Raw genomic sequence first — 27366 nt, 5'->3', positions numbered from 1 at the left:
AAAACCGGTCGGGGGTCAGTTCCTCAGTCCAACTATAAAAACATGTCAATTAGCTCTGTCTGTCTTCAAGTTCATTGGTGACTGCGCTTTTTCTGCATTGCTGTCATCAGTTCTGACATGAAGTCTCCACCTGATGGCGCTGTTAGTTGAGGTGTAGTCCTCTTTAGTGGAGGTGGAGCCACTTTTCTGACGAAGTCGGTGGGTTTGTGGGCAGCCGGTGGTGGAGGTGGAGGTGGTGGCGGTGCTCCACCTGCAGATGCAAAGTTTTGGGGAGCAGGAGGAGGTGGTGGAAGAGACGCAAAGAGGTCTGGAGGTGGTGGTGGGAGCGCTTCTCCCCCGTTAGATGTCAAACTAGGTGGTGGTGGAGGCAGGAATTCAGGGGGCAGCTCGGCATCTTCTTGAGGAGGTGGTAGAGGAGGCAGGTCATCCATGGGTGGAGGTGGGAAGGAGGATTGTGGGAATTGAGGTGGAGGAGGAAACTTGTTAACTTTGGCTGTGTTGGGAGGAGGAGGAGGCAGGATTTCCATTGAAGGCGGAGGTGGTGGAAAAGTTGTTTGGTTGCCAGAACCCTTCAAAAACAAACCAAAAATAACATTCAGGAGAACTCTAAATAAATCATGACATTACAAGAAGATTAAAACAGCTCTCAAGGAACCATATACATGTATAGCCTTGTGAAAAAGAAGTGTGCCTAATTGTACTGAATGTGCACTTGCAGTGTACTTCAAGTCTTAAAAATGTCATTTTATCTTTACTTGCAGAAAATATAATATTAATGAAATAAAAGTTCAGTACTTAAAAAGTAATTTCATTTTCATGACTTAAAAACACCATTAATAAGATAATATGGTCACACTTTATTTTAAGGTCCAGTTCTCGCTAATAACAAACCATTAACTACGACTTTTGTTTAATAAACTACTAATTTGCTGCTTATTAATAGTTAGTAAGGTAGTTGTTAAGTTTAGGTATTGGGTAGGATTAGGGATGTAGAATATGGTCATGCAAAATAAGCAACAGTGCCATGCGCATGTGTCGTTTACATGAAGCGGAAGCAAGCATACTTCATGATACTCTTTCCACAATAAGTCATTATTTTTGTTTTCTTTGCGCACAAAAAGTATTCTCGTAGTTTCGTAAAATTACGGATGAACCTCTGATGTCACATGGACTATTTTACTGATGTCCTTGCTACGTTTCTGGACCTGGGAACATATCAGTTGTGTTGCTGTCTATGGAGGTTCTGAGAGTACTCGGATTTAATCAAAAATACCTTAATTTGTGTTTCGAAGATGAACAAAGGTCTTATGGGTTTGGAAGGACATGAGGGGGAGTAATTAAAGGATTAGTTCACTTTCAAATTAAAATTTCCTGATAATTCACTCAACCTCATGTCATCCAAGATGTTTACGTCTTTCTTTCTTCAATCGAAAAGAAATTAAGGTTTTTGTTGAAAACATTCCAGGATTATTCTCCTTATAGTGGACTTCAACGGCCACCAAATGGTTGAAGGTCACAATTACAGTTTCAGTGCAGCTTCAGACGAGGAATAAGGGTCTTATCCATAGACTGTATAAAAACATGGACGTAGTGTCCGTGACGTCACCCGTAGGGTTCCGAAGAGCGTTTTTGAAGCCTAAAGTAGGCGGAGTCGGCCGTCGCCATCTTGGCAGCGTGTCACACCCGGATAATCGAAAATGGGCAAAGAGGCGGGAGCAGGTTGCTGAAACCACGCCCACCTAGCTCGACGGTGGTGACAGCAGCGGCAATCCACCTGTCACTTAAGTGGCCGCGCCCTTAATTATGCAGAACTTTAAGGCTTAATATAATTTAAACGGATGAGTTATAAAAAAAATTCACCCCCCTCACAGTTGTCATGAAGGGCAAAATTAGCTATATAGACCAAAATCATTTTTTGAACCAGGCTGTAAACATGTTTTTTTCTGCTGTAAAGTTGGGCATTTTAACATGGGGAGTCTATGGGATTGACTCCCTTTTGCAGCCAGCCTCTAGCGGCCAGTTGGCGAAATACAGTTTAAGTCACTTCCTCGTTGGCTTCACCAGAGAGGGGGAGGTTGCCGCTTGGTCTTATCTAGCAAAACGATTGCAGCCAGCCTCTAGCGGCCAGTTGGCGAAATACAGTTTAAGTCACTTCCTCGTTGGCTTCACCAGAGAGAGCGGGAGGTTGCCGCTTGGTCTTATCTAGCAAAACGATTGGTTATTTTCTAAAAAAAAAAAAAAAAGTATATGCTTTATAAACAAAAATGTGCCTTGCACTGCTCTGCGATGCACGTCCACGACTTCACGTAATACGTTGAAAAGGTCACGCTTGACGTAGGCCGGAAGTACCGACTCAGTGTTTACAAATGTAAAGGAGGACCCTCCAAAAGTTGTTGTATGTTCAATGACACATATTCAAATGTCTTTGTGTCAGTTTATCGTTTAAAATGGTCACTTCGTGTGCGTATCCTGGATGTTTAAATCTTTTGAAACCTTACTTCCGCCTACATCAAGCGTGACCTTTTCAACGTAATTACGTATTACGTGAAGTCATGGACGTGCATCGCAGAGCAGTGCAAGGCGGTCATTTTTGTTTATAAAGCATACATTTTTTTTCTTTAGAAAATGACCGATCGTTTCGCTAGATTAGACCCTTATTCCTCGTCTGGTATTGTGTAGAGCCGCACTGAAACTGTAATTTTGACCTTCAACCGTTTGGTAGCCATTGAAATCCATTGTAAGGAGAATAATCCTGGAATGTTTTCATCAAAAACCTTAATTTATTTTCGACTAAAGAAAGAAAGACATATTTGTGGGTGAACTAACCCTTTAATAATAGGCATGTTAATAAGCAAATAGTTAATAGTGAGAACTGATCCCTATACTAAAGTGTTACCGATAATATTAGTGATTTTTTTAAACCATGTTCTCCATTACTAAAACAGCTGATATATTGAGAGGTACCTTGGTCTCCACTGCAGGCTGAGGAGCATGTCCATTTGCAGCTTTGGCTGAAAGATATATACAAGCCTTTCTAAATGTCCTCAAAATCATTTAACATGTTAATATAGCAAGATCAATGATACATTTTATGATGATCTGTTGAGCTCCATCATCTCTACCTTTAGGTGTAGGGGAGGGTGTCGATGCACTGGAGGAGGCCTGGATAGTGCGGTTAGCCCATGTTGCAGAGCCTGCAGCTTTCCTCACAGCAACCTTGAAGTTGTCATATAACTGCTTACCATACTGTGAAAGAAATCATGACAAAACAAGACCGTTAATACTAGAAGAACTTAAAGGGATAGTTCTCCCCAAAATGAAAGTTCTGTCATCATTTACTGACTGTCAGGTTGTTCCAAATCTGTTTGAGTTTCTTTCTTCTGTTGAACACAAAATAAGATAACCAAATAGATGCTTGTAGCCATTGGGTTGCCAATGGGTACCAGCAAATGTCCAGTTACCAGCATTCTTCAAAATATCTCCTTTTAGAACAACTTGAGGGTGAGTAAATGGTTTCATTTTTGGGTGAACTATTCATTTAATACCCAAGACAAAGTTCAACAACTTTGCCGAACACAACATAGCTAAAGTTTACAGTGTACATATTTGTATTGTAAACTAGAATTTCTAATGCCAATGCTTCATGTCTTCTTTGGATTTATCATTCTCTACTTTATAAATATTTACAAATGTATGCTCTGTGGCTTGGTTTCTGCTCACCTTTGCAATACGTATTCCAGTCAGCCACAGAGTCATGGTCCACTCATCATCACAACACAGATACTTGATGTATTGTGATTCTTTCTGAATCTGAGGATGCTGAAAAACAGATCACAGTAACCATATCAACCACTGTGTACTCTGATATAAACATCTGACAAGGCCAAGATACCTAATAACACTTAATTTGGTTGTATTCCCTATTACATTCCACATAATTTCCTGATGATTTGTGAAACCACTTAGTATTTTTCAGATGTTGTATCTTTAAAAGATCTTCTTGCTCTAGTCCCATTGTACATTTTCCTGAAAATACACTTTGTTGTTTGTGTTTTTCTCTTTGGTTTGGGTTGGTAACAAATTATTAAGGGTATTCAAAGTTAGTTCTGTTTTGATCATATTAGTCTTTCTCCAAATAGACAGTTGGGGATATTAACATTATTACTGAACTGCAGTTGCATAGCAGAGACAGTAGATGGCACAATAAAATCACAATTTTGATGGCCATCCCCCCCTCTAATGCCATACATTAGGATTTGTCATCAATATTGCTAAAAGAGGCAGAGACAATGTTGTACTTGATGATGTTGAATTATTGCACAAGTTGTGCAAATAATGCATGTCCTTTTCTGTTGGAGCATAGTGTGAGTCACTAGGTTTATCTTTGGATCTACACTCTTAAAAAGAAAGGTGCTTCACGATGCCATAGAAGAACCTTTTTGTCTAAATGGTTCCATAAAGAACCTTTAACATCTGAAGAACCTTTCTGTTTCACAGAAGGTTCTTTGTGGCGAAATAAGGTTCTTCAGATTACAAAAAGGTAAGAAAGAGATGGTTCTTTAAAGAACCTTTGACTGAATGGTTCTTTGTGGAACCAAAAATGGTTCTTCTATGGCATCGCTTGAAGAACCTTTTGAAGCACCTTTATTTTTAAGAGTGTACATCATGTATTGCATTTGATCATGTTTGCATTTTATTTCCCAATTGCTTGACTAACTTAAAACACAGACAATCCTAACTTAAGCATAGCCTGAAACACCCTCGGAAAGTATTACAAATCAGTTTGATGATTTGTCATGCTTCCTTAGCAAGAGGTTAGTTACCATGTCAGTGGACCTGGTTTTGTTATAATCATGTATACAGTAAGGTATTTTTGTCTCCTGTGGATTGATGTTGGTGAAATAGCTTTTTATTCAAAAGTGAAGTTATCATTACTTTGTCCAACGAGAATCTTTAGCCTCGTTTAAAATTAGTAGAAAAATTAACCAATATTCACACTTTCACCACTTATACATATTCTTAGGAGAAGTACAGACAATGTAACAGTGTAGACTGAAGAAAACTAAGTTTAAGTTATTTTAAATTGTGTGCAAAGACTTTAATTACAGACAAGCTCTGGGATGTGATTTACAGCTTCTGGTGCTATAAGCCTCACGTCTTTTACGTCTGCTTTCATGTCCATTAGTACTGCTGATAGAACAGCATTTTAAAACGAGGATTTGCTTTAGGGCCCAAATTCCAGAAGCGCAATTTCTTTGCATTATCCAGAGAATGAGAACAGAGAGACTTTTTTTCAGTTTGATTTCAAGTAAAACAAGAGAAAAACAAGTACCACAACCCTAGTTATTCTGCCTGTTTCTACTGCTAATTTCCATGTCTATGAAAAGTTCTGTTTTGGTTTTAAAAATGTCCATGTCACAATTCAGTGTATTTTATAGAAAGGGGAGTGTTTGTTGATTTATTTATTTATTGCAATTAAAATTACTATTAAATTGATCTTCCTTATAAACAATCATGTCAAGAAAAATTGTGAAGCTTCTCTTGGGTTTTTGTTAAATGTGAGCCAAAATCATCACAATTAAAAGAACCAAAGACTTAAACTACTTCAGTCTGTGTGCATTGAATTTATTTAATACACGAGTTTCACAATTTGAGTTGAATTACTGAAATAAATGAACATTTCCACGACATTCTAATTTATTGAGATGCACCTGTATGTTTCAAAATGTCAAGTACATTTAAAGTGCACATTCAATTCAATTAGATGCGTTTCTTTTTCTAAACGTTGGGCTGAAACCGTACCTTAAGAATGAAGCAGTGGTCTGTTGGTGCTTTGTATTTGATTCTGTATTCTTTGCAGTAGTAGACGTTGACATTATCAAACTGCACCAAGCACACAAGATCCCGTGAAGCCTGATGAAGACAGAGCAAAAAAAACATTACTCACCGAAATTTAGTTGCTTGACCTTTTCACCAAGCCAGTTATTATTTAGGACTATAGCAATGCAATGTACATTGAGCTTAATGAGTGAGGATTTGTCTGAACTCCATGTCTGGTCAAAATACACTGTATGTTTTTCTGTCTGGTTTGCTGACCTTTGTCTTGCCTTTGGGTGAGTAATACAATCCAGAGGCCCGCAGCAGGAAGTAGCGCTGTTTCCAGGATTTCTTGCCATCCTCCTTCAGATACAGAACACCCTCCAGGTCAGGCACAATGACGGAGGCTCCACAGAAGTTCTCCTACACCCAGAAATGCAGAACCAGACATGAAGAATTTGATCATTCGCTTACACTCAGGTTGTTCCATATCGGTTTCTGCAGAACACACACTGGAATGACATGAGGGTGATTATGTCGAAATTGGATCAGACTTGTTAAGACCTGCATTACTTGATCAAGAGTGTTCGGTTATGATGATAAATATGAAACCATTACATTTCTTTTGATAAATGTCTTCATCTGTATCTTTAGATAAAGCCTCTCAATTATATCAAAGTTCAAGCCAGACGCACCTCCAGAAGCTGTTCTTTGTCTTTGTCTTTCATGTCCTTTAGAGATTTCTTATCCTTTTTCCACAAATAAAAATTCTGTAAAAGAAATTGGAATGCACTTAATGTTGATTAGCATTCAGCAGAATCTCAGTAATTAATCATCAAGTATTCATGTATGTCATGAGGCACCTTTAAAGACAGATCTTTCTACACAAATGGCCACTTCTAGATTTCTACCATTAGATTAACTGCTTTTCTAATTCTAATTTATGTTCCATTTTCAGTGAACTTACTGGGCACAAGAAATAGAGAAGATATAGAAAAGGAGTTGTTTTAGTGTTGGAAATGTCACAGTTATTACAAGCAAAGGAAAGGATCCACTATTTTTAGCACTTTTGTATTAAGTTATTTATTGGTCACACTTTAGTTTAGTTTGACTAATTTGCTGCTTATTAATAGTGACGTGACAGGTGACCCATACTAGGAATTAGTGCTCTGCATTTATCACATCCAAAGCGAACACACACACCATGAACACACATCCGGAGCACTGGGCAGCCATTTTTTTGCTGGGGAGCAGTTGGGGGTTGGGGGCTCAAGGGCATCTCAGTCGTTGTATTGAAGGTGGTATTGGTATTGGTATTGAAGGTGGGAGAAAGCACTGTACATTCACTTCCCCCACCTACAATCCCTGCCGGTACGAGACTTGAACCCACAACCTTTGGGTTACGAGTCCGACTCTCTAAACATTAGGCCACGACTTCCCTCGTAGTTAGCAAGGTACTAGTTAAGTTTAGGTACGGGGTAAGATTAAGGGCTGTAGAAGAATCATGCAAAATAAGGCATTAATATGTGCTTTATAAGTACAAATAAACAGCCTTTATGCTAGCAGCCTGATAATAGTGAGAACTGGTCCCTAAAGTATTAGCTATTTATTAGTAATTTAATCTGTATCATCAAGAAGCACAAATAGCTGTCCAAACACTTGCCTGAGGGTTTCTGAACACTTCATACTTGTCTATTTTCTCCTGAAAACGCACTTTGTTTTCAGTGTCCCTTGTCCATGTAGAAAGAGGCTCCACAAGGTTCTCATGGTCCTCAAACCCCCGTTCTGTGGAAAGTTCAAACTCAGTTCAAATGTCATTATTGTTGTCCCTTTTATAACTAAATATTGATAGTCAATACCACCCCCTCAAACTTATGCACAAGTTCTGTAAAGATTCATTTGACAAACACTTTTATCCACAGCAACTTAAAATATTTGGTCCCACTTTTTTAATAGGTGGCCTTAACTACTATACTTCAAATTTAAATTAATGATTTGATACAATGCACTTATTGTGTACATACAGTTTTTTACATTGTACTTAAAAAAAACCTGTAGTTACATCTGTACACTCTAAAAAATGCTGGGTTGTTGGACTAACCCAACCGTTGGGTTACATTTTTACATTAAATTTTTAACCCAAAAGTTGGGTTAGTCCATATTTGACCCAAAGTTGGGTTGAAACAACCCAGCATTTTTTTAGAGTGTAATAATTTAATAATTTCCCTATTCAACTAGACAGGACTTGGTCTTGGCTGCCTGAAACAGCTGCCTGGATGTGTTGTAAAGCAGGAGAAGTACACAGCAAACTCAAATATAGGGCAGAACTTCCTCTGAAAGAAACTGGTGTAAGCTGCTTTCTTTTTTAAACGGTTAACTTAACATGACTTTGGCTTATTTACTGGAATAAGGCTGAAAGATCCCCTGAAAGTAACAGAAAAATAATAGGAAAAAATCCAGTTTTCAGAAATACTATGAAACAACCCAGCATTTTTTTAGAGTGTAATAATTTAATAATTTCCCTATTCAACTAGACAGGACTTGGTCTTGGCTGCCTGAAACAGCTGCCTGGATGTGCTGTAAAGCAGGAGAAGTACACAGCAAACTCAAATATAGGGCAGAACTTCCTCTGAAAGTAACTGGTGTAAGCTGCTTTCTTTTTTAAACGGTTAACTTAACATGACTTTGGCTTATTTACTGGAATAAGGCTGAAAGATCCCCTGAAAGTAACAGAAAAATCCAGTTTTCAGAAATACTAATGATGGTAACACTTTAGATTAGGGAACACAGTTAACTCGTTGCTGATTAGCATGCATATTATTAGCATACTGGCTGTTTATTAGTATTTGTAAAGCAAGTCTTCCCCATGATTGAGAGACAATTTTGAAGGCTGAATTGGTGGGTTTTTGTTAAATGTGAGCAAAAATCATCAAAATTAAAAGAACCAAAGACTTTAAACTACTTCAGCATGTGTGCATTGAATTTATTTAATACACGAGTTTCACAATTTGAGTTGAATCACTGAAATAAATTTCACGACATTCTAATTTATTGAGATGCACCTGTACCTTATTCTGCACAAACATTCTAGATCCTCTAACCCTACTCAATACCTAAACATAACTATTACAAACAACTACCTTACTTCCAATAAGCAGCAAATTGGGAGTTTATTGAGGGAAAACTCTTTATTAATAGTGAATGTGTGTTCCTTATTCTAAAGTGTTACCAAAATGATTATCATAAAGTCATTAACTAATAACCAAATGCTGGGTTTTTACTGTGCACACCTCCTATTGCATTGGTGCCAACCCAGACACTGTGGTATATATATATATATATATTTATACAACAGTTCGTTCTGGTTCTCAAATCTGATTGGTTGAGAACTGTGAGATATTGTACTGGTATCGCTACAGGAATGCCCTTTCACAATTTTGTAGCACTCCGCTTGTTCTAGCCGGGTCTATGTTTTTTTTAATTATTCACTGAGCTAATCGTAGAGTACGTTAGTTAATATAAGATGAAACGTCTAGCTTCGCGGTTTCTCTCTCTCTCTCATTTGGATGCACGTCTCGCTGCATTGTTTCTCTCTTATAACCTCATTATTTCTCACTAATAATCTAACTGAAGCAGCACATGCCCTTGATACGAATTCTAAAAGTGACGTATGTTTAACTGTCAACTTGAGCTTTGAATCCATGGTGGAAGGAAGTAGTTCCACACAAAAGAGGGGTTTATTAGGCACTCCATTGTTTCTTGTTTAATTACACACGTTCCGTCGAACTGTTGTATAAACGCAATATCACTCGAGTACGAGAGCGATACCGGCTCTATATCAGTGGCTGTGATTGCCTCCAGCACTCGGCCTGCGGTCTCGTGCCTCTGGCCTAATCACAGCCATGCTGATATAGAGCCAGTATCGCTCTCATACTCGAGTGATATTGCTCATATACACGGCTGCCCCTAGGGGGGTGCTTATTTCCTTGCGTATGTATGATTTTCTGTGTCCCTCAGCTCGATGAGAGTACTCTAATGGATGGGAGTAGATGGTGGTGAAGAGCTGTATATGTAGACAGCAAGAAACGGCAATAGAGTATGAAAGTACTCTGTGTCTGTGTGTCAGAGCTGTTTAGATGTTCCCTCATGATTATAAGTCACTCACAAATGGAAATATCATCATGCGAAGATGATGCTTCTCTAAAAGATCTTTATCAGAGTTAAAGTTTGACTCTGTTCCTTACACTGGTGAGTTACGTTCTTTTGGTTAGATTGCATTGATAGTTCATTTTCAGTGAGAGATGCCAATAGAAGGCAGCATGAGGGACAGATACTTTTGACAACAAAGAGGTCTATTGCAAGTTTTTCAAGTGCCAATTGTTAAACTATAACATTTGGTTTCCACCATTCCATGTGTTCTTTTCTCTTGTGAAAAAGAAGTGCACTAAATGTGCACTTGTAGTGTATGTGAAATGTTTAAAGTATATTTAAAAAATCAATGTCAATGTTTACGTACACTTACGTGGCATTTTTATTCCATTGATATATTATCTGCAAGTACCGTTTTTGTTTTTAAATATATTTTTATGTTTTAAAGTACACCACAGGTGCACTTCTTTTTCGCTAGGGATAAGAACAAATGAAATAACACAAGATAAATCCAGTCTATTCATCTCAAATTTGGCAGCCAGAAAGCAAACATATGGTAATTGCTGCAGATGAAGCCTCGCAGCAGATGGAGAAAGAGAAATTGGGGATTTTGATCATAAAGACTGAATTTCCTCATGATAGGGAGGTTGAGTGATGGTGTCTGGGGCAGTAAATTAAACCCACCTGTCGTCTGGTGTATGAGAGTGAATGTGTATAGTGGTAGGTCAGCTCTGTACTGTGAGCTCACTGGAGCCTGGCTGTCAGCACGCCAGTAAAAACACACTTCATAATCTTCGAAAAATTCAGCCTTATAAAGCTGATGGCAACTGAATGGACATGCAGGTCTGTGTGTACCTGGATGATACTCACCAGTCTGTAAGTCAGGGTTGGTCTCACACACAGACCAATCCACATTGCAGTCACAATGTGTCTTCTCAAACAGGTTGTCTATCACATCTCTGACTGTTTGTCTCTCATCCACCATCAGAGTCTTTGAGCTGCCATCCATAATCTCCACTTTTACGACCAGCTATCACGACAAACCATAAATAACAAGGTTAAGCTTACTGTAGTTAACAGCATAAATGCATTGTTTTTTGTGTGTGGTGATTTGCATCTGCATTTGGAATTATGGCAAAGTTTGTTGACATATGTTCAACAAAATCTTTGCATGCCCTGTAAAAGAAAGCAAACTGTTTGGATACTTTACAGTTTATGTTGGTCATAAGATGTCATCCAGTTCTTGGTCAGAATATTCTGCAAAGTGGAACTTCTGGCTAAACAAAATTTAGTTGAAACCTAAATATTTTAAGGAGCCTGGTAGGAGCCTAACATAAGCACACACTGGTGACAAGCCATGCTGGTCTTTTTAACAGGGCCTATGTATAAATGTTTGGAAAACAAGATATATAAATGGTCTTATAGATATATACATTTTCTGTGAAATACATGGGAAGGATGGGTATGACAATCCATTTAAAGAGAACTTTAATGTGTGGCTCTGCAATGGTGCGTGAAAATGCTCATCGACAAATTTGAATATCAACAGTCATGCTGAAAGTGTAGCTTAGTGCATTCAAAATGGTCTAATTTTGATTGTAGTCATGTTTTGTACTGACCACATTGTTTCAGTTATCATTGCAACTTTAAATATATCATTGCTGTAATCACTGTTACAACATATACTGTACACTGGGTAAACCACTTTGAGTAACCAACTTTAGATCACTCGGTGAAGGTATTAAATTAGTGTGGCTCATGTAACCTATAACCAGACTAATTAGAAACCAGACTGTTAATCCCTCCTGCAGTCTGAGCCTTATTACTGCAAACAATTATTGCTCAAAGCTTGCTCCTTTATTGCTCAAGAGACAATGTTTAGTCGTCATGATACTTTATCATGATACTTTACGAGACACAAAAATACACATAACCTATGCAATTATTGATGGTATGATTATGGATCTAAAAAAATACACTTAACTTATGCAATTGTTGACAAATGTTGATAGTATGATTATGGATCTAAAACAAATACTCATAACCTATGAAATTGTTGACAATTGTTGATAGTATGATTATGGATCTATACATTTCTAACAATCATTTTGGACAGTTGTGTAGTTGAGACCAGGTCATGCGAGTCTGAGTCAAAAATGAGACCAAAAGTGGGATGAGTCCGAGTCAAGACCAAGACCTGAAGATGATCGAGTCCAAGTTAAGACAGAGATCTGAATATGGTCAAGTCCAATTCTAGACCATGACCTAAAAAAGTGTTGAGTCTGAATCAAGCATAAATCTAAAGAGATGATTGAGTCTGTGTCAAGACACAGACTTGAAAAGTGTTGAGTCAGAGTCAAGACATCAACCTAAAAAAAAGGTTTAGACTGATTCAAGACTGAGACCAGAAGATGATTGAGTCTAAGTCAAGACTGAGACCTGAAATGTATTGAGTCCGAGTCAAGACAAAAACCTGAAGATGGTTGAGCCTGAGTTAAGACAAAGACCTGAAAATAGCTGAGTCTAAGTCAAGACAGAAACTTGACGAGGGTCAGGTCCAAGTCCAGGCAGAGACCTAAAGAAGCTTGAGTCCGAGTCAAGACAGACCTGAAGCGTTGAGTCCGAGTTAAGACAAATACCTAAAAATTGTTGACTCGGAGTCAAGACAGAGACCTGAAGTGTTGAGTCTGAGTTAAGACAAATACCTGAAAATTTTGACTCGGAGTCAAGACAGAGACCTGAAAATAGTTGAGTCTAAGTCAAGACAGAAACTTGACGAGGGTCAGGTTCAAGTCCAGGCAGAGACCTAAAGAAGCTTGAGTCCGAGTCAAGACAGAGACCTGAAGTGTTGAGTCTGGGTTAAGACAAATACCTGAAAATTGTTGACTCGGAGTCAAGACAGAGACCTGAAAATAGTTGAGTCGAAGTCAAGACAGAAACTTGACGAGGGTCAGGTTCAAGTCCAGGCAGAGACCTAAAGAAGCTTGAACATTGGAACTATTTACAAAATAATATGGTTTGCAATGTTCTAACACTGTGTTACACTGCACATATCAAACCAAACTTTCCAAATCCATTGTCCTATTGTGGTATAGCAAGAGCATGGAGTATGCCAGAAATATAATGGGGAAAACATGTATTACTTGTGTTTACTGTCTGTGACTCGGCTGTGCATCCAGTGAACTTCAAGTGAGCATCCAGACACAATATTAAACTGATAACCCTAAACAAATAATTAGTAAGAATACTTTTTGTTTGCTGATTGCTTGCTGTTTGGGATAAGGTACCTAATTAAAGTCTGAAAGTCAAATTTCTGACCAAATACCAGTAAATTGACTACTTCAAACCTTAGTAAATCATGTTATGTTTATTTAAATGTTCTTCTTCCATACATTTTGCATCTGAAATGGGAAACTCCAACAAATGCATAAGTTGCATGTCTTTAGTAAATGTTGTGTTGTGTGTTGGTGCAAATCTCCAGTTTCTTTTTATTTATTCTATGATTTCTCTTAAGGGATGTCCTTCATAAGGCCTCCTTTGGCTTCCACGAGAGGGAATATGTCAGCGCGTTCAGCAGGGTGCAGGCATGCTCCAGAATGCCCCGATCTGACTGATGTTATTACTCTTTTAGAAATGGATCAGTGTGGTGGATGTCCTCTCATCTATCTACCTAATGCAGTCAGCAATTTCTACCCCACAGCATTGAACGATGCCATGAAAAACATCTATATTTTTGCAGTTAAATGACTCACATTCTTGATAAATGGATTTAGGAACGGTCTCCAGCTGTTTTAGAATAGCCAAAGCCAGCATGAATCAACATGAGCAGTGCCTGACTGCAATAAATAATATACTTGACATCATTCAAGTCCATTCAAGACGGAAAAATGATTAAAACAACTGTATCTCTCACCTTTTTCACTTTGGCCTCCTTTAGCTTCTCCAAAGCAAGCTTGATCTTATCTGCTTTCATCTGTTCCTCTAGTTCTTCCTGAGGGGGAACAAAATGATGTTTGTGGTTTCATTGCCTTTCATTTCATAACGTCAGTGTGACGTTAAAGTAGGGTGACCATACGTGCCATTTTCCCTGGCCAGGATTTCTATATTGCCTAAAATATCTAGGTTTTGGCTTTGTTTGCGTGTGCAGACCGATCGGTGTATGACATCAAAATACCTCGAGAGCATTTTGAAAGCATAAGGAACCGTCTATATGGTATTTTGATGTCATACACCGATCGGTCTGCACACGCAAACAAAGCCAAAACCTAGATATTTTAGGCAATATAGAAATCCTGGCTAGGACGAGTCCTGGGAAAATGGCACGTATGGTCACCCTACTTTAAAGGGCTCTGCATATGGGAAATGCAAGGTTTACTTTGTCATTTTTATATTTAATCTGCAGAGAGTCAAAGGAAGACGGTATAGTGTTGTCTGGTTTTGTAGTCTGAGGTCAGAGAATCTTAACAGAAATAGAAACCTCAGATGAGGCTTATTTTGAACGCTCAACAGTATACAAAGCGTGTTGACTCCGATAGAGTTAACGTTAGCATGATGCTAAGCTAGTAATGTGATTAATTAGAATTAAATACATACAAATAGTTTCATGTTTGTACAATAGCCTATATTCCAAAATATCACCAGGCATTCTGGGATCCAAAGAAGGATGTACGTAATGCTATCCTTCTTGGAAGGCAATATAATTATGCTGCCCAACTTGTAGAACAGCCTTCACATCGGTGAAGTACAAGTACATCTGTAATGCTTTTAAGTGCTTGTTAGGTATCTCACTTAAGGTTTTAAAACAGAGCTGATCTACATTATAAAAACGTCTGGATATCTCCTGTTGTACATTCTGCCAAGCACTGGTCTAGACATAAAATAACATTCAATGAATATCCGGCTGAGCTAACATTGCAATCATGAGGAAAATTATATTTTATGGTTAAGCTTTTTTACATGCTGAGTAGAAATGGATATTGTAGACATTCATAAGGTTCATACTTCATAAAGTTATTGCAGTTTTACACTGTTGGCTGCACTTAAATTCAATTATAATTGCTCATATCTGTTGTTTGGCCTCGTTGAGTTAAAATAAAGCCTGTAACCTTCAACTATGTACGTGTTAACCACATGAGGCCTGAGGGTGTGCGAACCATTCAGAAAGATACTTACTTTTGATGGTTTGGAGGCGGGTGGTGGGGGCGGAGCTGCAATGGAGTTGGAGGAAGTTGCAGGTCTAAAGGTGTCAGTTGACACTAGGAGGCTAAAATTATTCTGAGGCTGGGAGGGTATTGGGGCAACTGGGGCTGACCCCGTAAACGTATCTCTTTTTGTGGCAAACTTTTCTTCCGTGGCACTGATATCTGCCACCAGATCAGCCATCAAGGCGTCCAAGTCATTGTCTTCCAGATCATGCAGAGATGCTTTAGAGGTCACAATGCGAAAAAAAGAAGAAAAAAAAGTCACAATGGAGGGGGGGCAAAATATAGCAAAATACAGCAACCTGATCTTATCAAGTATTTAAGGTGTGCTATTTATTTATTTTTATTTATATGAATTTGTAGAACATGCTACAAAACATAAGAGTTATAATAATAATTATAAGCATGAAGGTCCACCCAACCCCATCACTGGGACTTAAGTAGAACATATGAAAATGTACAAAGGAGATACAAAGTATGAACACACAAACAAGCCACCAATTCATTAAAATTTTAAATATTTACAAATTTCCATGAGATTATGTTGGATATTGTGGCCACAAATAAACAATTTCCCACCACATGAGCAGCCAGGATTTAAAGGTGCAATAGGTGATTGTCTTCAGAAACATTTTTTGTTATGCTGGTTGAAAGTCTCTTCACATCCCCATAGCAATCATTAAGTTAAGTGGTCTAAATGTATTTATATATTCTGTGGAAGGCGTAGAAAGAAATGTTCGTCCAATCAAAACGCTCGGTCCGAGCATTATAATTGGCTTTCCTACCTGCCTGTCAACATATGTAATAGTAGTAACTTTATTTATCCCCTTAGGGAAATTTAGTTTCAGTGTCTTGTTTCAATATGCAGTTCTCACAAACGACAGTACAACATAAATTTCACAATAGACACAGTACAAATGTAACATCAATTAATCAAAACGTGCTAATTACTGAATGAGACCTGCTCATTACATAAAAATAAAAGAGGAGAGGAATGAGAGAAGAGAAAAAAGAAGACAAAAAAAACTATTTCTTTCCTATCTTTCATTTAAGAGCTTTTATAACACTGCCTGTGTTATAAAAGATTTTTTCTCTCTGTTTTTAAAAAAACACCAGTATCCTGAATCTTCTACCTGAAGGCAAAAGCTCAAACTCATTATAGAGTGGGTGCCTATCATCAGATATAATTTTCATAGCTTTACCAAGACATCTGGTCTGATAAATTTGTTGTAAACCCATCACAGGGATACCAAGTAATTTACTCGCAGTACTTATAATTTTCCTGAACATACTCTTTTGTTCCACCATAACATTCCCGAACCAGCAAGTAATACAAAAAGTCAGTACACTTTCAATAAAAGAGTTATAAAACACCTTTAACAATGGAGGGCTTATGCTAAATTACGCAGGAAATATAATCTTTGCTGGCCCTTTTTGTTCACAGCGTCAGTCCATTTATCCCACCTCAGTTTGTGATCTAAAACAACTCCAAGGTATTTATATTCTTCTACCCTCTGAATCTGGTCCCCTTTAATAATGGTCGCACTCGTTGAGGACTCTTTCCTAAAATCAATACACATTTCTTTAGTTTTTGAAACATTTAACTTGAGATTTGATACATCACACCAAGAAACAAATTCAGTTAAAAAGGGTCCATGACTGTCCTCATCCCCTCTAAGGAGACTAACCAATGCAGTATCATCTGCAAATTTGATTAAATATCTCGCTGGGCAAGTACTCCTACAATGATTTGTGTACATAATAAACAGTAAGGGTGAGAGGACACAACCTTGTGGGGAACCAATATTCGTGATTTGTTTGTCAGACAATGAGGTACCCACACACACTCGTTGAACTCTGTTACTTAAAAAATCCTGCAACCACAAAATCACTCCTCCATCTAGAGAGAAATCTACAGATAATCTTTCGACCAGAACAGATGGCACAATATTATTAAAAGCAGAAGAAAAAATCTGCAAAAAGAATTTTCACATGATTTTTAGGACCCTCAGGATGTGAATAAACAATATGTAACAATGTTAAAATAGCATCATCTACTCCGTTATTTGACTGATAAGCAAATTGAAAAGGCTGTGTTTTTTCCACTATGTACCTTTTAACAAGCCTTTCACAACATTTAAACACAACAGAGGTTAATGCAATTTTCACATGATTTTTAGGACCCTCAGGATGTGAATAAACAATATGTAACAATGTTAAAATAGCATCATCTACTCCATTATTTGACTGATAAGCAAATTGAAAAGGCTGTGTTTTTTCCACTATACCTTTTAACAAGCCTTTCACAACATTTAAACACAACAGAGGTTAATGCAATTGGTCGATAATCACTAAGCTCTAATGGTTTGTTAATTTTAGGAACAGGTACTATAGTTAAAGTTTTCCATATAATTGGCACTGCATGCTGGTCAAGTGATTTTTGAAACAGCAAAGTAAAAACTGTAGATAATTGCTCAGCACATGATTTTAACACCTGACCGCCGATATTATCTGGCCCGGGGCTCTTATGTATATTACACTTCTGAAATATTTTTTCTGACATCAACCTCTTTGATAAGAAATATATTTGCAGATGTCAGAATCATTGATTCGTTTTTCTTTCTTTCTTCTCCATTTCCGTCAAAACGGGAGAAAAAAAGATTTAACGTATTTGCTAGTTTAAAATGTATTAGCATACCTCTGCGCACCCTGTTCGCACAGACAGGATACGTCATCAGTGCATTCATGCAAGCTGTGCAGATCTTCCTTCCTGGTATTGTAGTACTTTTACTAACTGTACTATAAGTTTTCTCACCGGTGAATGACATGATGTACCCCAGCGGTTCCCTGCGCCCTACTCCCTGAGAAATTAAGTTTACTTCACTTCAGATTATTCATTCATGGATTTGCGCTGCGCAGCATCTTCACACACAGACGCAACTTACTAGAAAAGTGTGACATAATATACCTCTGTAAATAAATGCGAGGACTGGAATTGGGTACCGCTGATGTAGCCTATTGTAGTAATGTTGTCTCTGGTATTCTGGTCTGTGAGCGTATATGCGTTCAGGGCAGTGTTCATTTTGACAGCAAACTTTGATTTCGTTTTAGTCATAGTCTTTTGACTAAAATGCCATTTAGTTTTAGTCATATTTTAGTCATCTGAATTTATTTTAGTTTTAGTCGACTAAATATCATAAGATTTTAGTCATCTAAATCTACAGTAACTTTAGTCAGCTAAAATCTAATGGGTTTCCAAATTTAATAAGGTTTTATCATAATAGACACCGATTTAACTGCGGTGACACACAACATGCCTTTATGTTAAAATTAAATAAAACCACTTCTCATAAAGAACAAGAACATGGTCTTGTTTTCAATGAAATACAAATGGTTATAAAAGGCAAATTATGCATTCTTTATAACGACTTGATTACCACAGTCTTCATTCTTTCAAGCAGACATTTATTTCTATAAATACATTTAGATTAGTCTTTAGGGCTACTAAAGTGATTCAGTCAAGAGCAGTGCGTGATTTTCAGTCTTTCGTTTGTTGCTTGATTAACATCAGTGTCTCGGACAATAGCAAATTAAGCTTTAGCGTTAGTTCTGGCAGGTCACGTGAGTCAAGTTTGCATCAGCTGATTCTCAGCTGATCACATCTACCTATAGGAATACGACACCTATCGCGGCATTCCTATATAAGCTGTATTCAGTATTATTCAGCAGCTTTTTAGCTTGCTTCGGAGCAAATTACCCTCCTCCATCCCCAGCTCCACCTTTCGCCACAGTCAGGACTTAGCTTTCTGATATTCCTTGCTAATCAGACTCCTTTATCTTGAATAAAGTGTTACACTTAAATATCATTGAGTACATTAATGATATCTGCATTGTTCTGTTCTGTTAACCCTAGGGGGGTTATTATTGCTGCTCTCCCTGCTCATTCATGACAGGCTGCATGGATGGGCAGGGAGGTTTTTTGCCCAGAACAGAACCATACCGCCAAACCAAACTTTATGCTAAGTATCTATCATTCTGACGATAGTGGTCCTGACAGAACTAAATTAGGCTGCTGTCCCTTTAAAACCGGATACACGGATGCAATGTACTGATACACGTCCAGTATTCTCCCAACTGTTTATGTGCACATCAGACGTAACCGAGTGTGTTTACGTGAATACTCGTCAAAACAGACAATTCGACATCATTTTGTGTGCATTTCTCCACGAGAGAGTAGGCTACTCGAGGCGCTGCTTCAGTGTCTGCGCTCAGAAAACCGGACCGAACTGAGTCCTCTTTTGCTTCGTCAGATTTATCCACATGACTGCTCTTCTCTTACTCCCCGATATCGACATTTTTAATGTTTTATGAGACGTGCAGCAAGTGTATGTTAGCTTATGTCCCGCCGGTTCATATGTACGCATCTAACCTCGTAACTATGCAGCAGATTCGTTCTGAACGAATCTCTTCCCAAATCATCCTTCCCTAACATTTTCGTCTCGTTTTTATTCGTTGACGAAAATATTAATAGATTTCTGTCATAGATTCTGTCATTCAAAATGAGTTTTAGTTCATCATCGTCTCATTTTCGTCGGTGGAAAAAATTTCGTTGACGAAAATTAGGACGAAAATTATTCGTCAACGAAATTAACACTGGTTCAGGGGGCGTGGCTTTGAATAGCGATTGCAGGGCGGGTGGGATGTTCGCTTTCAGTGCTATCAGGCTAAAGTTAGCATTTTCCAACTCCTACTGCACCTTTAACTAAAACCAGGGAGGGAATTCATAAAACATGGCTGGCCTCAACTTAAAAAGTTTTGGGTTTAAAAGTTAAAAAGTTCTTAATTTGTGACATTTATTAATGTCATTAATGTCATGCTCCGTGACAACCAGAAATGAGAAAAGAATTCATAAATATAAATACATTTTTTTAACGAGTATAACTTTAGAGCTGAACGAGGCCAATATGTAAGCGTGCTAATCAGGCTTTGATTGCAGACAACCTTTCTCCACTTCAAACAGCCCCGTCTGTGCATCTTTGGGCGGCTTTCAGACATAATTTCATGCAATTTTATGGTGAATTAATCACTAATTTCCTCCTAAAAGCAACACTTGATGAATAGAGCCTTTTAGGTGAAATAACTTGGTAAAACAGCAGACACTTGTGAAAAATATTAGCCTGAAATATTGTTTACCATTCAGATCTGTAAAACCAATGGAAAAGTTCATTTCCTGAGGGTCAGGAATGGAGGGAGGTTTAGGCAAAGGCGCAGACTCTGCTTCTTCTCCCAAACTCTGTGAAAAGACAAATGAGGAACAAGTCATATGAAAGACAAATATGGAAGCTATTCTACAGAACAAACAGCACAGGAACTATCATCTTATTAACATACAAACGTGATATGCATATTAGTCTTAATATGTGTGCTTCCCACTTTTGTTTCACATTTTGTGCTCATACTGTTAGCATCTGACTTATACCATCTCTAATTTATACTGCATGAAGAAAATATACACATTTTCAATGCATCGTATATCAGTGCTGGAACTGTTTGAATGGGATATAATTGCTGTGTTCTATTGAAGTAGCCACACACAAAAAGAAAATGTTAGAAATATAACTTTTTATGAAGCTATTCCATATCTTTTTTTACTTAAAAGCACACAAAGGCACACATCGAGTTTCCCCTCTTGAGGATATGAGAAACATACCTGCGTTAGGAGATCCATCTCCTGCAGCATGTCACTGAACATCGCATCAATGTCATCCATCTACAGCAGGAATAGTTGGGAGATGAGAATTTAACATCTTTAGAACAAGTTTTGCGATAGAATTATGATAATGTGAGAAACCGAACGCAGAACTTTAGGTATGAACACAGGCCTAGTTTTAACAAAATGCATTCTGATCATTTAATGTAAACACACACATTGTCAGTGTCATTTCATGTATTGTTTATTATATCCATACGCAATGGAATAATGGATTCTGTTTGGTCAGTCACAACATTGCAACCCGATCTCATGAAAGTGCGTATAAATTGTACGCCAAACAAAAACGAAAACCCGTGGTATTGATACGCAAAAATGGACTTTATGGGTAGGTTTAGAGTTGTGGGGTAGATGCGTATAATGTTAGCTTATGTCCCGCCGGTTCATATGTACGCATCTAACCTCGTAACTATGCAGCAGATTCGTTCTGAACGAATCTCTTCCCAAATCATCCTTCCCTAACATTTTCGTCTCGTTTTTATTCGTTGACGAAAATATTAATAGATTTCTGTCATAGATTCTGTCATTCAAAATGAGTTTTAGTTCATCATCGTCTCATTTTCGTCGGTGGAAAAAATTTCGTTGACGAAAATTAGGACGAAAATTATTCGTCAACGAAATTAACACTGGTTCAGGGGGCGTGGCTTTGAATAGCGATTGCAGGGCGGGTGGGATGTTCGCTTTCAGTGCTATCAGGCTAAAGTTAGCATTTTCCAACTCCTACTGCACCTTTAACTAAAACCAGGGAGGGAATTCATAAAACATGGCTGGCCTCAACTTAAAAAGTTTTGGGTTTAAAAGTTAAAAAGTTCTTAATTTGTGACATTTATTAATGTCATTAATGTCATGCTCCGTGACAACCAGAAATGAGAAAAGAATTCATAAATATAAATACATTTTTTTAACGAGTATAACTTTAGAGCTGAACGAGGCCAATATGTAAGCGTGCTAATCAGGCTTTGATTGCAGACAACCTTTCTCCACTTCAAACAGCCCCGTCTGTGCATCTTTGGGCGGCTTTCAGACATAATTTCATGCAATTTTATGGTGAATTAATCACTAATTTCCTCCTAAAAGCAACACTTGATGAATAGAGCCTTTTAGGTGAAATAACTTGGTAAAACAGCAGACACTTGTGAAAAATATTAGCCTGAAATATTGTTTACCATTCAGATCTGTAAAACCAATGGAAAAGTTCATTTCCTGAGGGTCAGGAATGGAGGGAGGTTTAGGCAAAGGCGCAGACTCTGCTTCTTCTCCCAAACTCTGTGAAAAGACAAATGAGGAACAAGTCATATGAAAGACAAATATGGAAGCTATTCTACAGAACAAACAGCACAGGAACTATCATCTTATTAACATACAAACGTGATATGCATATTAGTCTTAATATGTGTGCTTCCCACTTTTGTTTCACATTTTGTGCTCATACTGTTAGCATCTGACTTATACCATCTCTAATTTATACTGCATGAAGAAAATATACACATTTTCAATGCATCGTATATCAGTGCTGGAACTGTTTGAATGGGATATAATTGCTGTGTTCTATTGAAGTAGCCACACACAAAAAGAAAATGTTAGAAATATAACTTTTTATGAAGCTATTCCATATCTTTTTTTACTTAAAAGCACACAAAGGCACACATCGAGTTTCCCCTCTTGAGGATATGAGAAACATACCTGCGTTAGGAGATCCATCTCCTGCAGCATGTCACTGAACATCGCATCAATGTCATCCATCTACAACAGGAATAGTTGGGAGATGAGAATTTGCGATAGAATTATGATAATGTGAGAAACCGAACGCAGAACTTTAGGTATGAACACAGGCCTAGTTTTAACAAAATGCATTCTGATCATTTAATGTAAACACACATATTAAGTGTTTTTTAAACCCCAACTAAGCAAGCCAAAGAGAGAGAGAGAGAGAACTATATTTAATTTGTAATAATAATGGCTAAAAACAACATTGAGAGTGTTTAGTTCAAAGTCAGTACGGCTTAATGGAAAACAAAAATCTAATAAGTTACAATTGTTTTTTTGTCCCACTGGTGTTGTAATAATCTGGCAGCAAAAGTAGTTTTGTAACTGCTGTGCAGAATTGGTCATTTGGATGGTGCCATTTTTTTTTATGGTTACAGCAGCATACAAGTGTTTGTGATTGGTAATAAAGAGTACATATATAGAGTAATATACAATATAGAGTAATAAAGAGTACCTGTGCCAATGTGTAAAAAACAAACAAAAAAAAACGCCCAAAGCTTAACATTGCACAATATCCATCCAGAGGCTATAGATAAAAGCATGGCTTGCATAACTCGTTCTTTGCCAAGACATGCAGAATCCTGCCCATGAACGCTCAGCACTGCCTGAGTGTACAATATTACAGAAAGTATGAATTACATGCAAATGAATTTGCCAAGAGATCATTCTCTCTCTCATTCTACTGTAGACATTGGAGATGCAGTAAGTGAAAATATCAGTTCATGTTCTAGATGAAACTTTTCTTTTGTCACATATGAGCCAGTTTAAATAAAGATCTGTTAGCTTCACTTCTGATTATTCAGCTGCCTGCAGTTCAACTATAATAAAACAAACATTATCTGTAATCTTGGTCCAAAATACCCAACTCTGGCCTACTTCCCTCTTATTCTCCCACATTCAGCATTTCGTTTGTGCAACTGCTTTGAATTAATGCACATGTTATCAGTTTTTAAACATAGACGGCTAGCTTGAATCGCATGGTTTGTGCCACAGACATGAACGATTCCTTTAAATCTTCTAGCTTATTGAGAATAAGCATACTTTTCAGTCTGAAAAGAGAAACATTTTACTTGGATGATAAAATGTGCAAATCCCATAGACACTGAAGACGGGATTCAAGCCCTCCTTCAATGTATTTATATTTTTCTTTTTTAATCTAAGAATGTTTACTTGATCTTTTTGCATTCTGGAAAAAAATATAAATCATATTTTATATTAAAAATGCATGTTTTAAAAAATTTGACAAGTAATTTTTTCGTTCAAATATGAGTTGCGCTGTAATACTCCAACAAAAACAAGCTCTTCAATGAATACTATGTCAGACTAAACTGCCGGAGTCTATACCAGCACTTGTGAGTTAAACAATGCTGCGTCCTCTTATTTAAATGAAGTACTGCCGTGCAGCCAATCAGAGAGCTGTTTGTGTGCTGCTACACATGGGGAAGTGGTTACATAAACTTCCCCTCACAAGATGTTGAAAGCATGGAAGTTACTAACAGGAAACAGATGACACTCACTATCTCTCTGCAACTATCACAATACGGTGCTTCTTATACATGTCTTTTTCCAAACAACTGATAAGCATGGGCATCATTATATTATCAGTATATTCACATTCAAATATAAGCAAATGTCAAAAATGATACATAGATTTGAGGTACCAATACAGGAAGAAATGAAAACATGCAATTGCCCAGCATTAGTCCTGTTGAAACCGTGTGTCAGCGTAAACCTTTGGTTATCTGACAGATACTGTTTAATCTATTTTCCGGTATATTTCATGCTTCAAGAATCATTTTCACTTGTTTTGTTAAGTGTTATGGTAACCATAATATTCCATATCAAGGGCATCTGTGCATGATTTTAGGTCTGGAAAAGAAATTAGCTCAATGTTTCCCTCTGTCTCACAATTGCATGTGCTTTAAATTAAATATCGAGGAAGTTATTTAGTTATACTGCGATCAGACTGGTCTTACCTTGAAGGATAACTGTAACACAGTTCTGAATTGTGTTGATGGATATGTTTCATTTTCATTAACTCGCTCTTTAAAAAGTACATTTCTGATATAAATGCGTACAACTCATACTAGCTTATTGTGAGTCCACTGTGAAAAAGTACTCATATATATATATATAGCATAGCACATCAACAAGCTGCACAATTTATGGTATAATAATTTGTATAGCATGAAAAGTGCACAGTTAGTTACAGTATATGGCAAAATTGACTTTGGAGTTTGTACAAATGCCTACTTTTAATGCAATAGTAATAGTGATGCCTGCTTTATAGCAAACACTAACAATAAGAGTTGATTCCTAAACAGACTAAATATTTTGATCTTTAAATGTCATTTTTGAGGCTGCAGTCTTGTTAGCATTTATCGCAGAATGAAATGTTAATGTAAGACACAATGGATCTCTTTTGCAGCATTCCATGATTTGGGAAATAACTATGTAAAACTATCTTAACAGCTCATTTCCACAGTTCTCTGAGTAGCCTAGTAGCTATAATGTTGCTGCGCTAATGCGTTTTTTTTTTTAAATCACTGAGATGCTATCATTCCTTAGTAGTTATTTTAGTCTGAGGAAAACAGTCATTACAGACCCAGACGGACTGTTGACTTTGGGGTAACCTGATAGAAAAACAGTCTCCTGTTTGTTTCTTCATCAAACACTCGGGCACAGTGTTTTAGCTCAGCTGGTGTGCCATTCTATGATTCCTGTCACCGTGCTTGTACACTTTAAACTGTGAGCTGTTATGCTTGAAACACTAAACCTCTTTGTCATAAGAAAGTAGAGCCTGAGACAAAAAAAAAAAGAGTATGCTTTGAGGCTAAAACGTATGCATATGCAGGAGTTCACATTGTTCTGTATGACTTTTTGTAAACAACTTTCTAATTCCTTCTTCAGTCACCATTGTACAAATTATTGTTATTTGCTAATTTAGAGCGCTGACAGCATGTGTTATGAGACAGACATACAGTCATTACTCACAGTGACAACTGAGGACAAGCCAAACGGCAAAAACATAAGGTTTGTTCTTTACAAAATGTAACACATATTATCCATTCTAAGTCAACATTAAATTACATTCCCGACTTTACTTCCATACTGTGGCATATTTCCAAGTGAAATGTGGTATTCAATGAAAACAATGATTTTATCCATCAGGAATTGTTTGGATTCTGTAAAGTGGGTGTTTCAGTGGATTGTTGAGGACTAGTGGTTAAACATTACGCAATCAAATTTCGATTAAAATTTATGAAGACAAAAATGGTTACATTTGGAATAACGTGCACTGATCATTCATGCACTATGAAACTAGGAATATGTCTTAAGAAGCTTTAATGATAAATGAAACTACTGTTAGTCTTCAGATTGGATAGTCCAAAACTATTAGACATTGTTTTTAGCAAATATCACACTGATATGGGTGTGGTGTTATTTGTTCTGCTTGATGTGTCCAACAGGTGACCAGTCACAACAATATAATGAATTCATTGACAATTAATCCAGTCAGAAGAGAAGAGTCAGTAGTTTGAGCTATTTTCAGCTGCCCAGTTTAAACAACATATTGGTCAAAAGCAAATAATGCCCATGTCATCTTTATGTCTGGACCCTAATCAAGAATCAAATATACTGACTCACATCATCAGTACAACAGGTACAGATACAGCGTCTGGTCTAACATTTAAACTCCTTTTTGTTTTCATAAAAACAATCAGTAAAGTCAAAAAAAAAATTTCTATAGGAATTAAACTAATCTTAGGCACAAGAGACACTACAAAAGCATCTTGTTTCTTGATTATTGTCAGATGTAACAGGTATTTGAACAAAATCAACAACAAAAAAAACATTTGTTTGAGGAAAAACATCACTTACCTTGGTTTATTTGGCAGTTTTAATAACTAGGTGATGGGGTCATAAATACGTTTTCTGTAAAATGCCTCTCTTTCCTGTTTAACGGTGGACACCACCCAACCCACATGCAGCAGGCTGCTGAGCTGTAGCGCTTGTATGTTAGTCACTGACACTTCACTTACTTCCTGCCTGACACGGAAGTTCAGGTTTAAACCTGTCTTTGCATTCCATGCATGACGCTGAATAGCAGCGGCATACAAGTGCACAGCTGAGATTGCATACGAGACAAGCCAACCAGTGCTAGTTTATTATTTCTCTGTAGATTACATATTGGTCAATGACTGATAAGCGTTTCTCCCTGTTAATGATTAATGCCATTGTTATGCATGTCTGCTTTTTGTCAGCAATGATACGTTTCAACATAAATTGAAGCCATGTTATTTTATAAACCTGCTTGCTAGTGCGTTTTTTGTTGTGAAGGCAATTGCATGCAACTATAAAAATGATTAATGCTATAGAAATAGTTCACCCAAAATGAACACTTTGACCATCCACGATGTAGAAGAGTTTGTTTCTTCATCAGAATAGACTTTTAATTTAGCATTACATCACTTGCTCTCCAATGGATCCTCTGCAGTGAATGGGTGCCGTCAGAATGAGAGTCCAAACAGCTGATAAAAACATCACAATAATTCACAAGTAATCCACTCCACTCCAGTGCAATCTTGTAATTTGAAAACTGGATGTTTGTATTGAGCAAATCCTTCTGGCAAAAAGGTTCCCCGCAGATTTGTGAAAGCA

The 27366-nt window shown here is 37.4% G+C and overlaps 1 protein-coding gene across 2 annotated transcripts; it reads right to left on the bottom strand.

Moving 5' to 3' along the window:
• Window positions 1-49: 49 nt before the first annotated feature.
• On the bottom strand, window positions 50-26738 carry LOC107588026 (amyloid beta (A4) precursor protein-binding, family B, member 1 interacting protein). Of its 2 annotated transcripts, XM_016276012.1 has the most exons (14): window positions 26587-26738; window positions 22621-22680; window positions 22104-22203; window positions 15139-15389; window positions 13880-13957; window positions 10837-10996; window positions 7481-7602; window positions 6513-6587; window positions 6097-6240; window positions 5803-5913; window positions 3721-3819; window positions 3123-3246; window positions 2965-3011; window positions 50-569 (listed from the first exon to the last, which is right to left on the bottom strand). In XM_016276012.1, exons 2-14 carry the CDS (start codon window positions 22678-22680, stop codon window positions 72-74), a joined length of 1869 nt encoding a protein of 622 aa, XP_016131498.1. In that variant the 5' UTR covers window positions 26587-26738; the 3' UTR covers window positions 50-71. The 2 variants fall into 2 exon arrangements, with proteins under 2 accessions (XP_016131498.1, XP_016131497.1); XM_016276011.1 differs by lacking the exons at window positions 22104-22203; window positions 22621-22680; window positions 26587-26738 and adding exons at window positions 20361-20460; window positions 20878-20937.
• Between the last annotated feature and the right edge of the window lie 628 nt (window positions 26739-27366).

The sequence above is a fragment of the Sinocyclocheilus grahami genome, unplaced genomic scaffold, assembly GCF_001515645.1.
Source record: "Sinocyclocheilus grahami isolate Dianchi unplaced genomic scaffold, SAMN03320097.WGS_v1.1 scaffold98.1, whole genome shotgun sequence".
Lineage (NCBI taxonomy): Eukaryota > Metazoa > Chordata > Actinopteri > Cypriniformes > Cyprinidae > Sinocyclocheilus > Sinocyclocheilus grahami.
This window is presented reverse-complemented; position numbering and strand designations above follow the sequence as displayed.

Excerpts from the sequence above, each read along its gene's own strand:
- LOC107588026 (XM_016276012.1), bottom strand. The coding sequence starts at position 22,680 with ATGGATGACATTGATGCGATGTTCAGTGACATGCTGCAGGAGATGGAT. Across the intron at positions 10,997-13,879 it reads AGGAGGCCAAAGTGAAAAAG|CTGGTCGTAAAAGTGGAGAT; the intron begins GTGAGAGATACA and ends TTGTCGTGATAG. Across the intron at positions 3,012-3,122 it reads ACCCTCCCCTACACCTAAAG|CCAAAGCTGCAAATGGACAT; the intron begins GTAGAGATGATG and ends TATATCTTTCAG.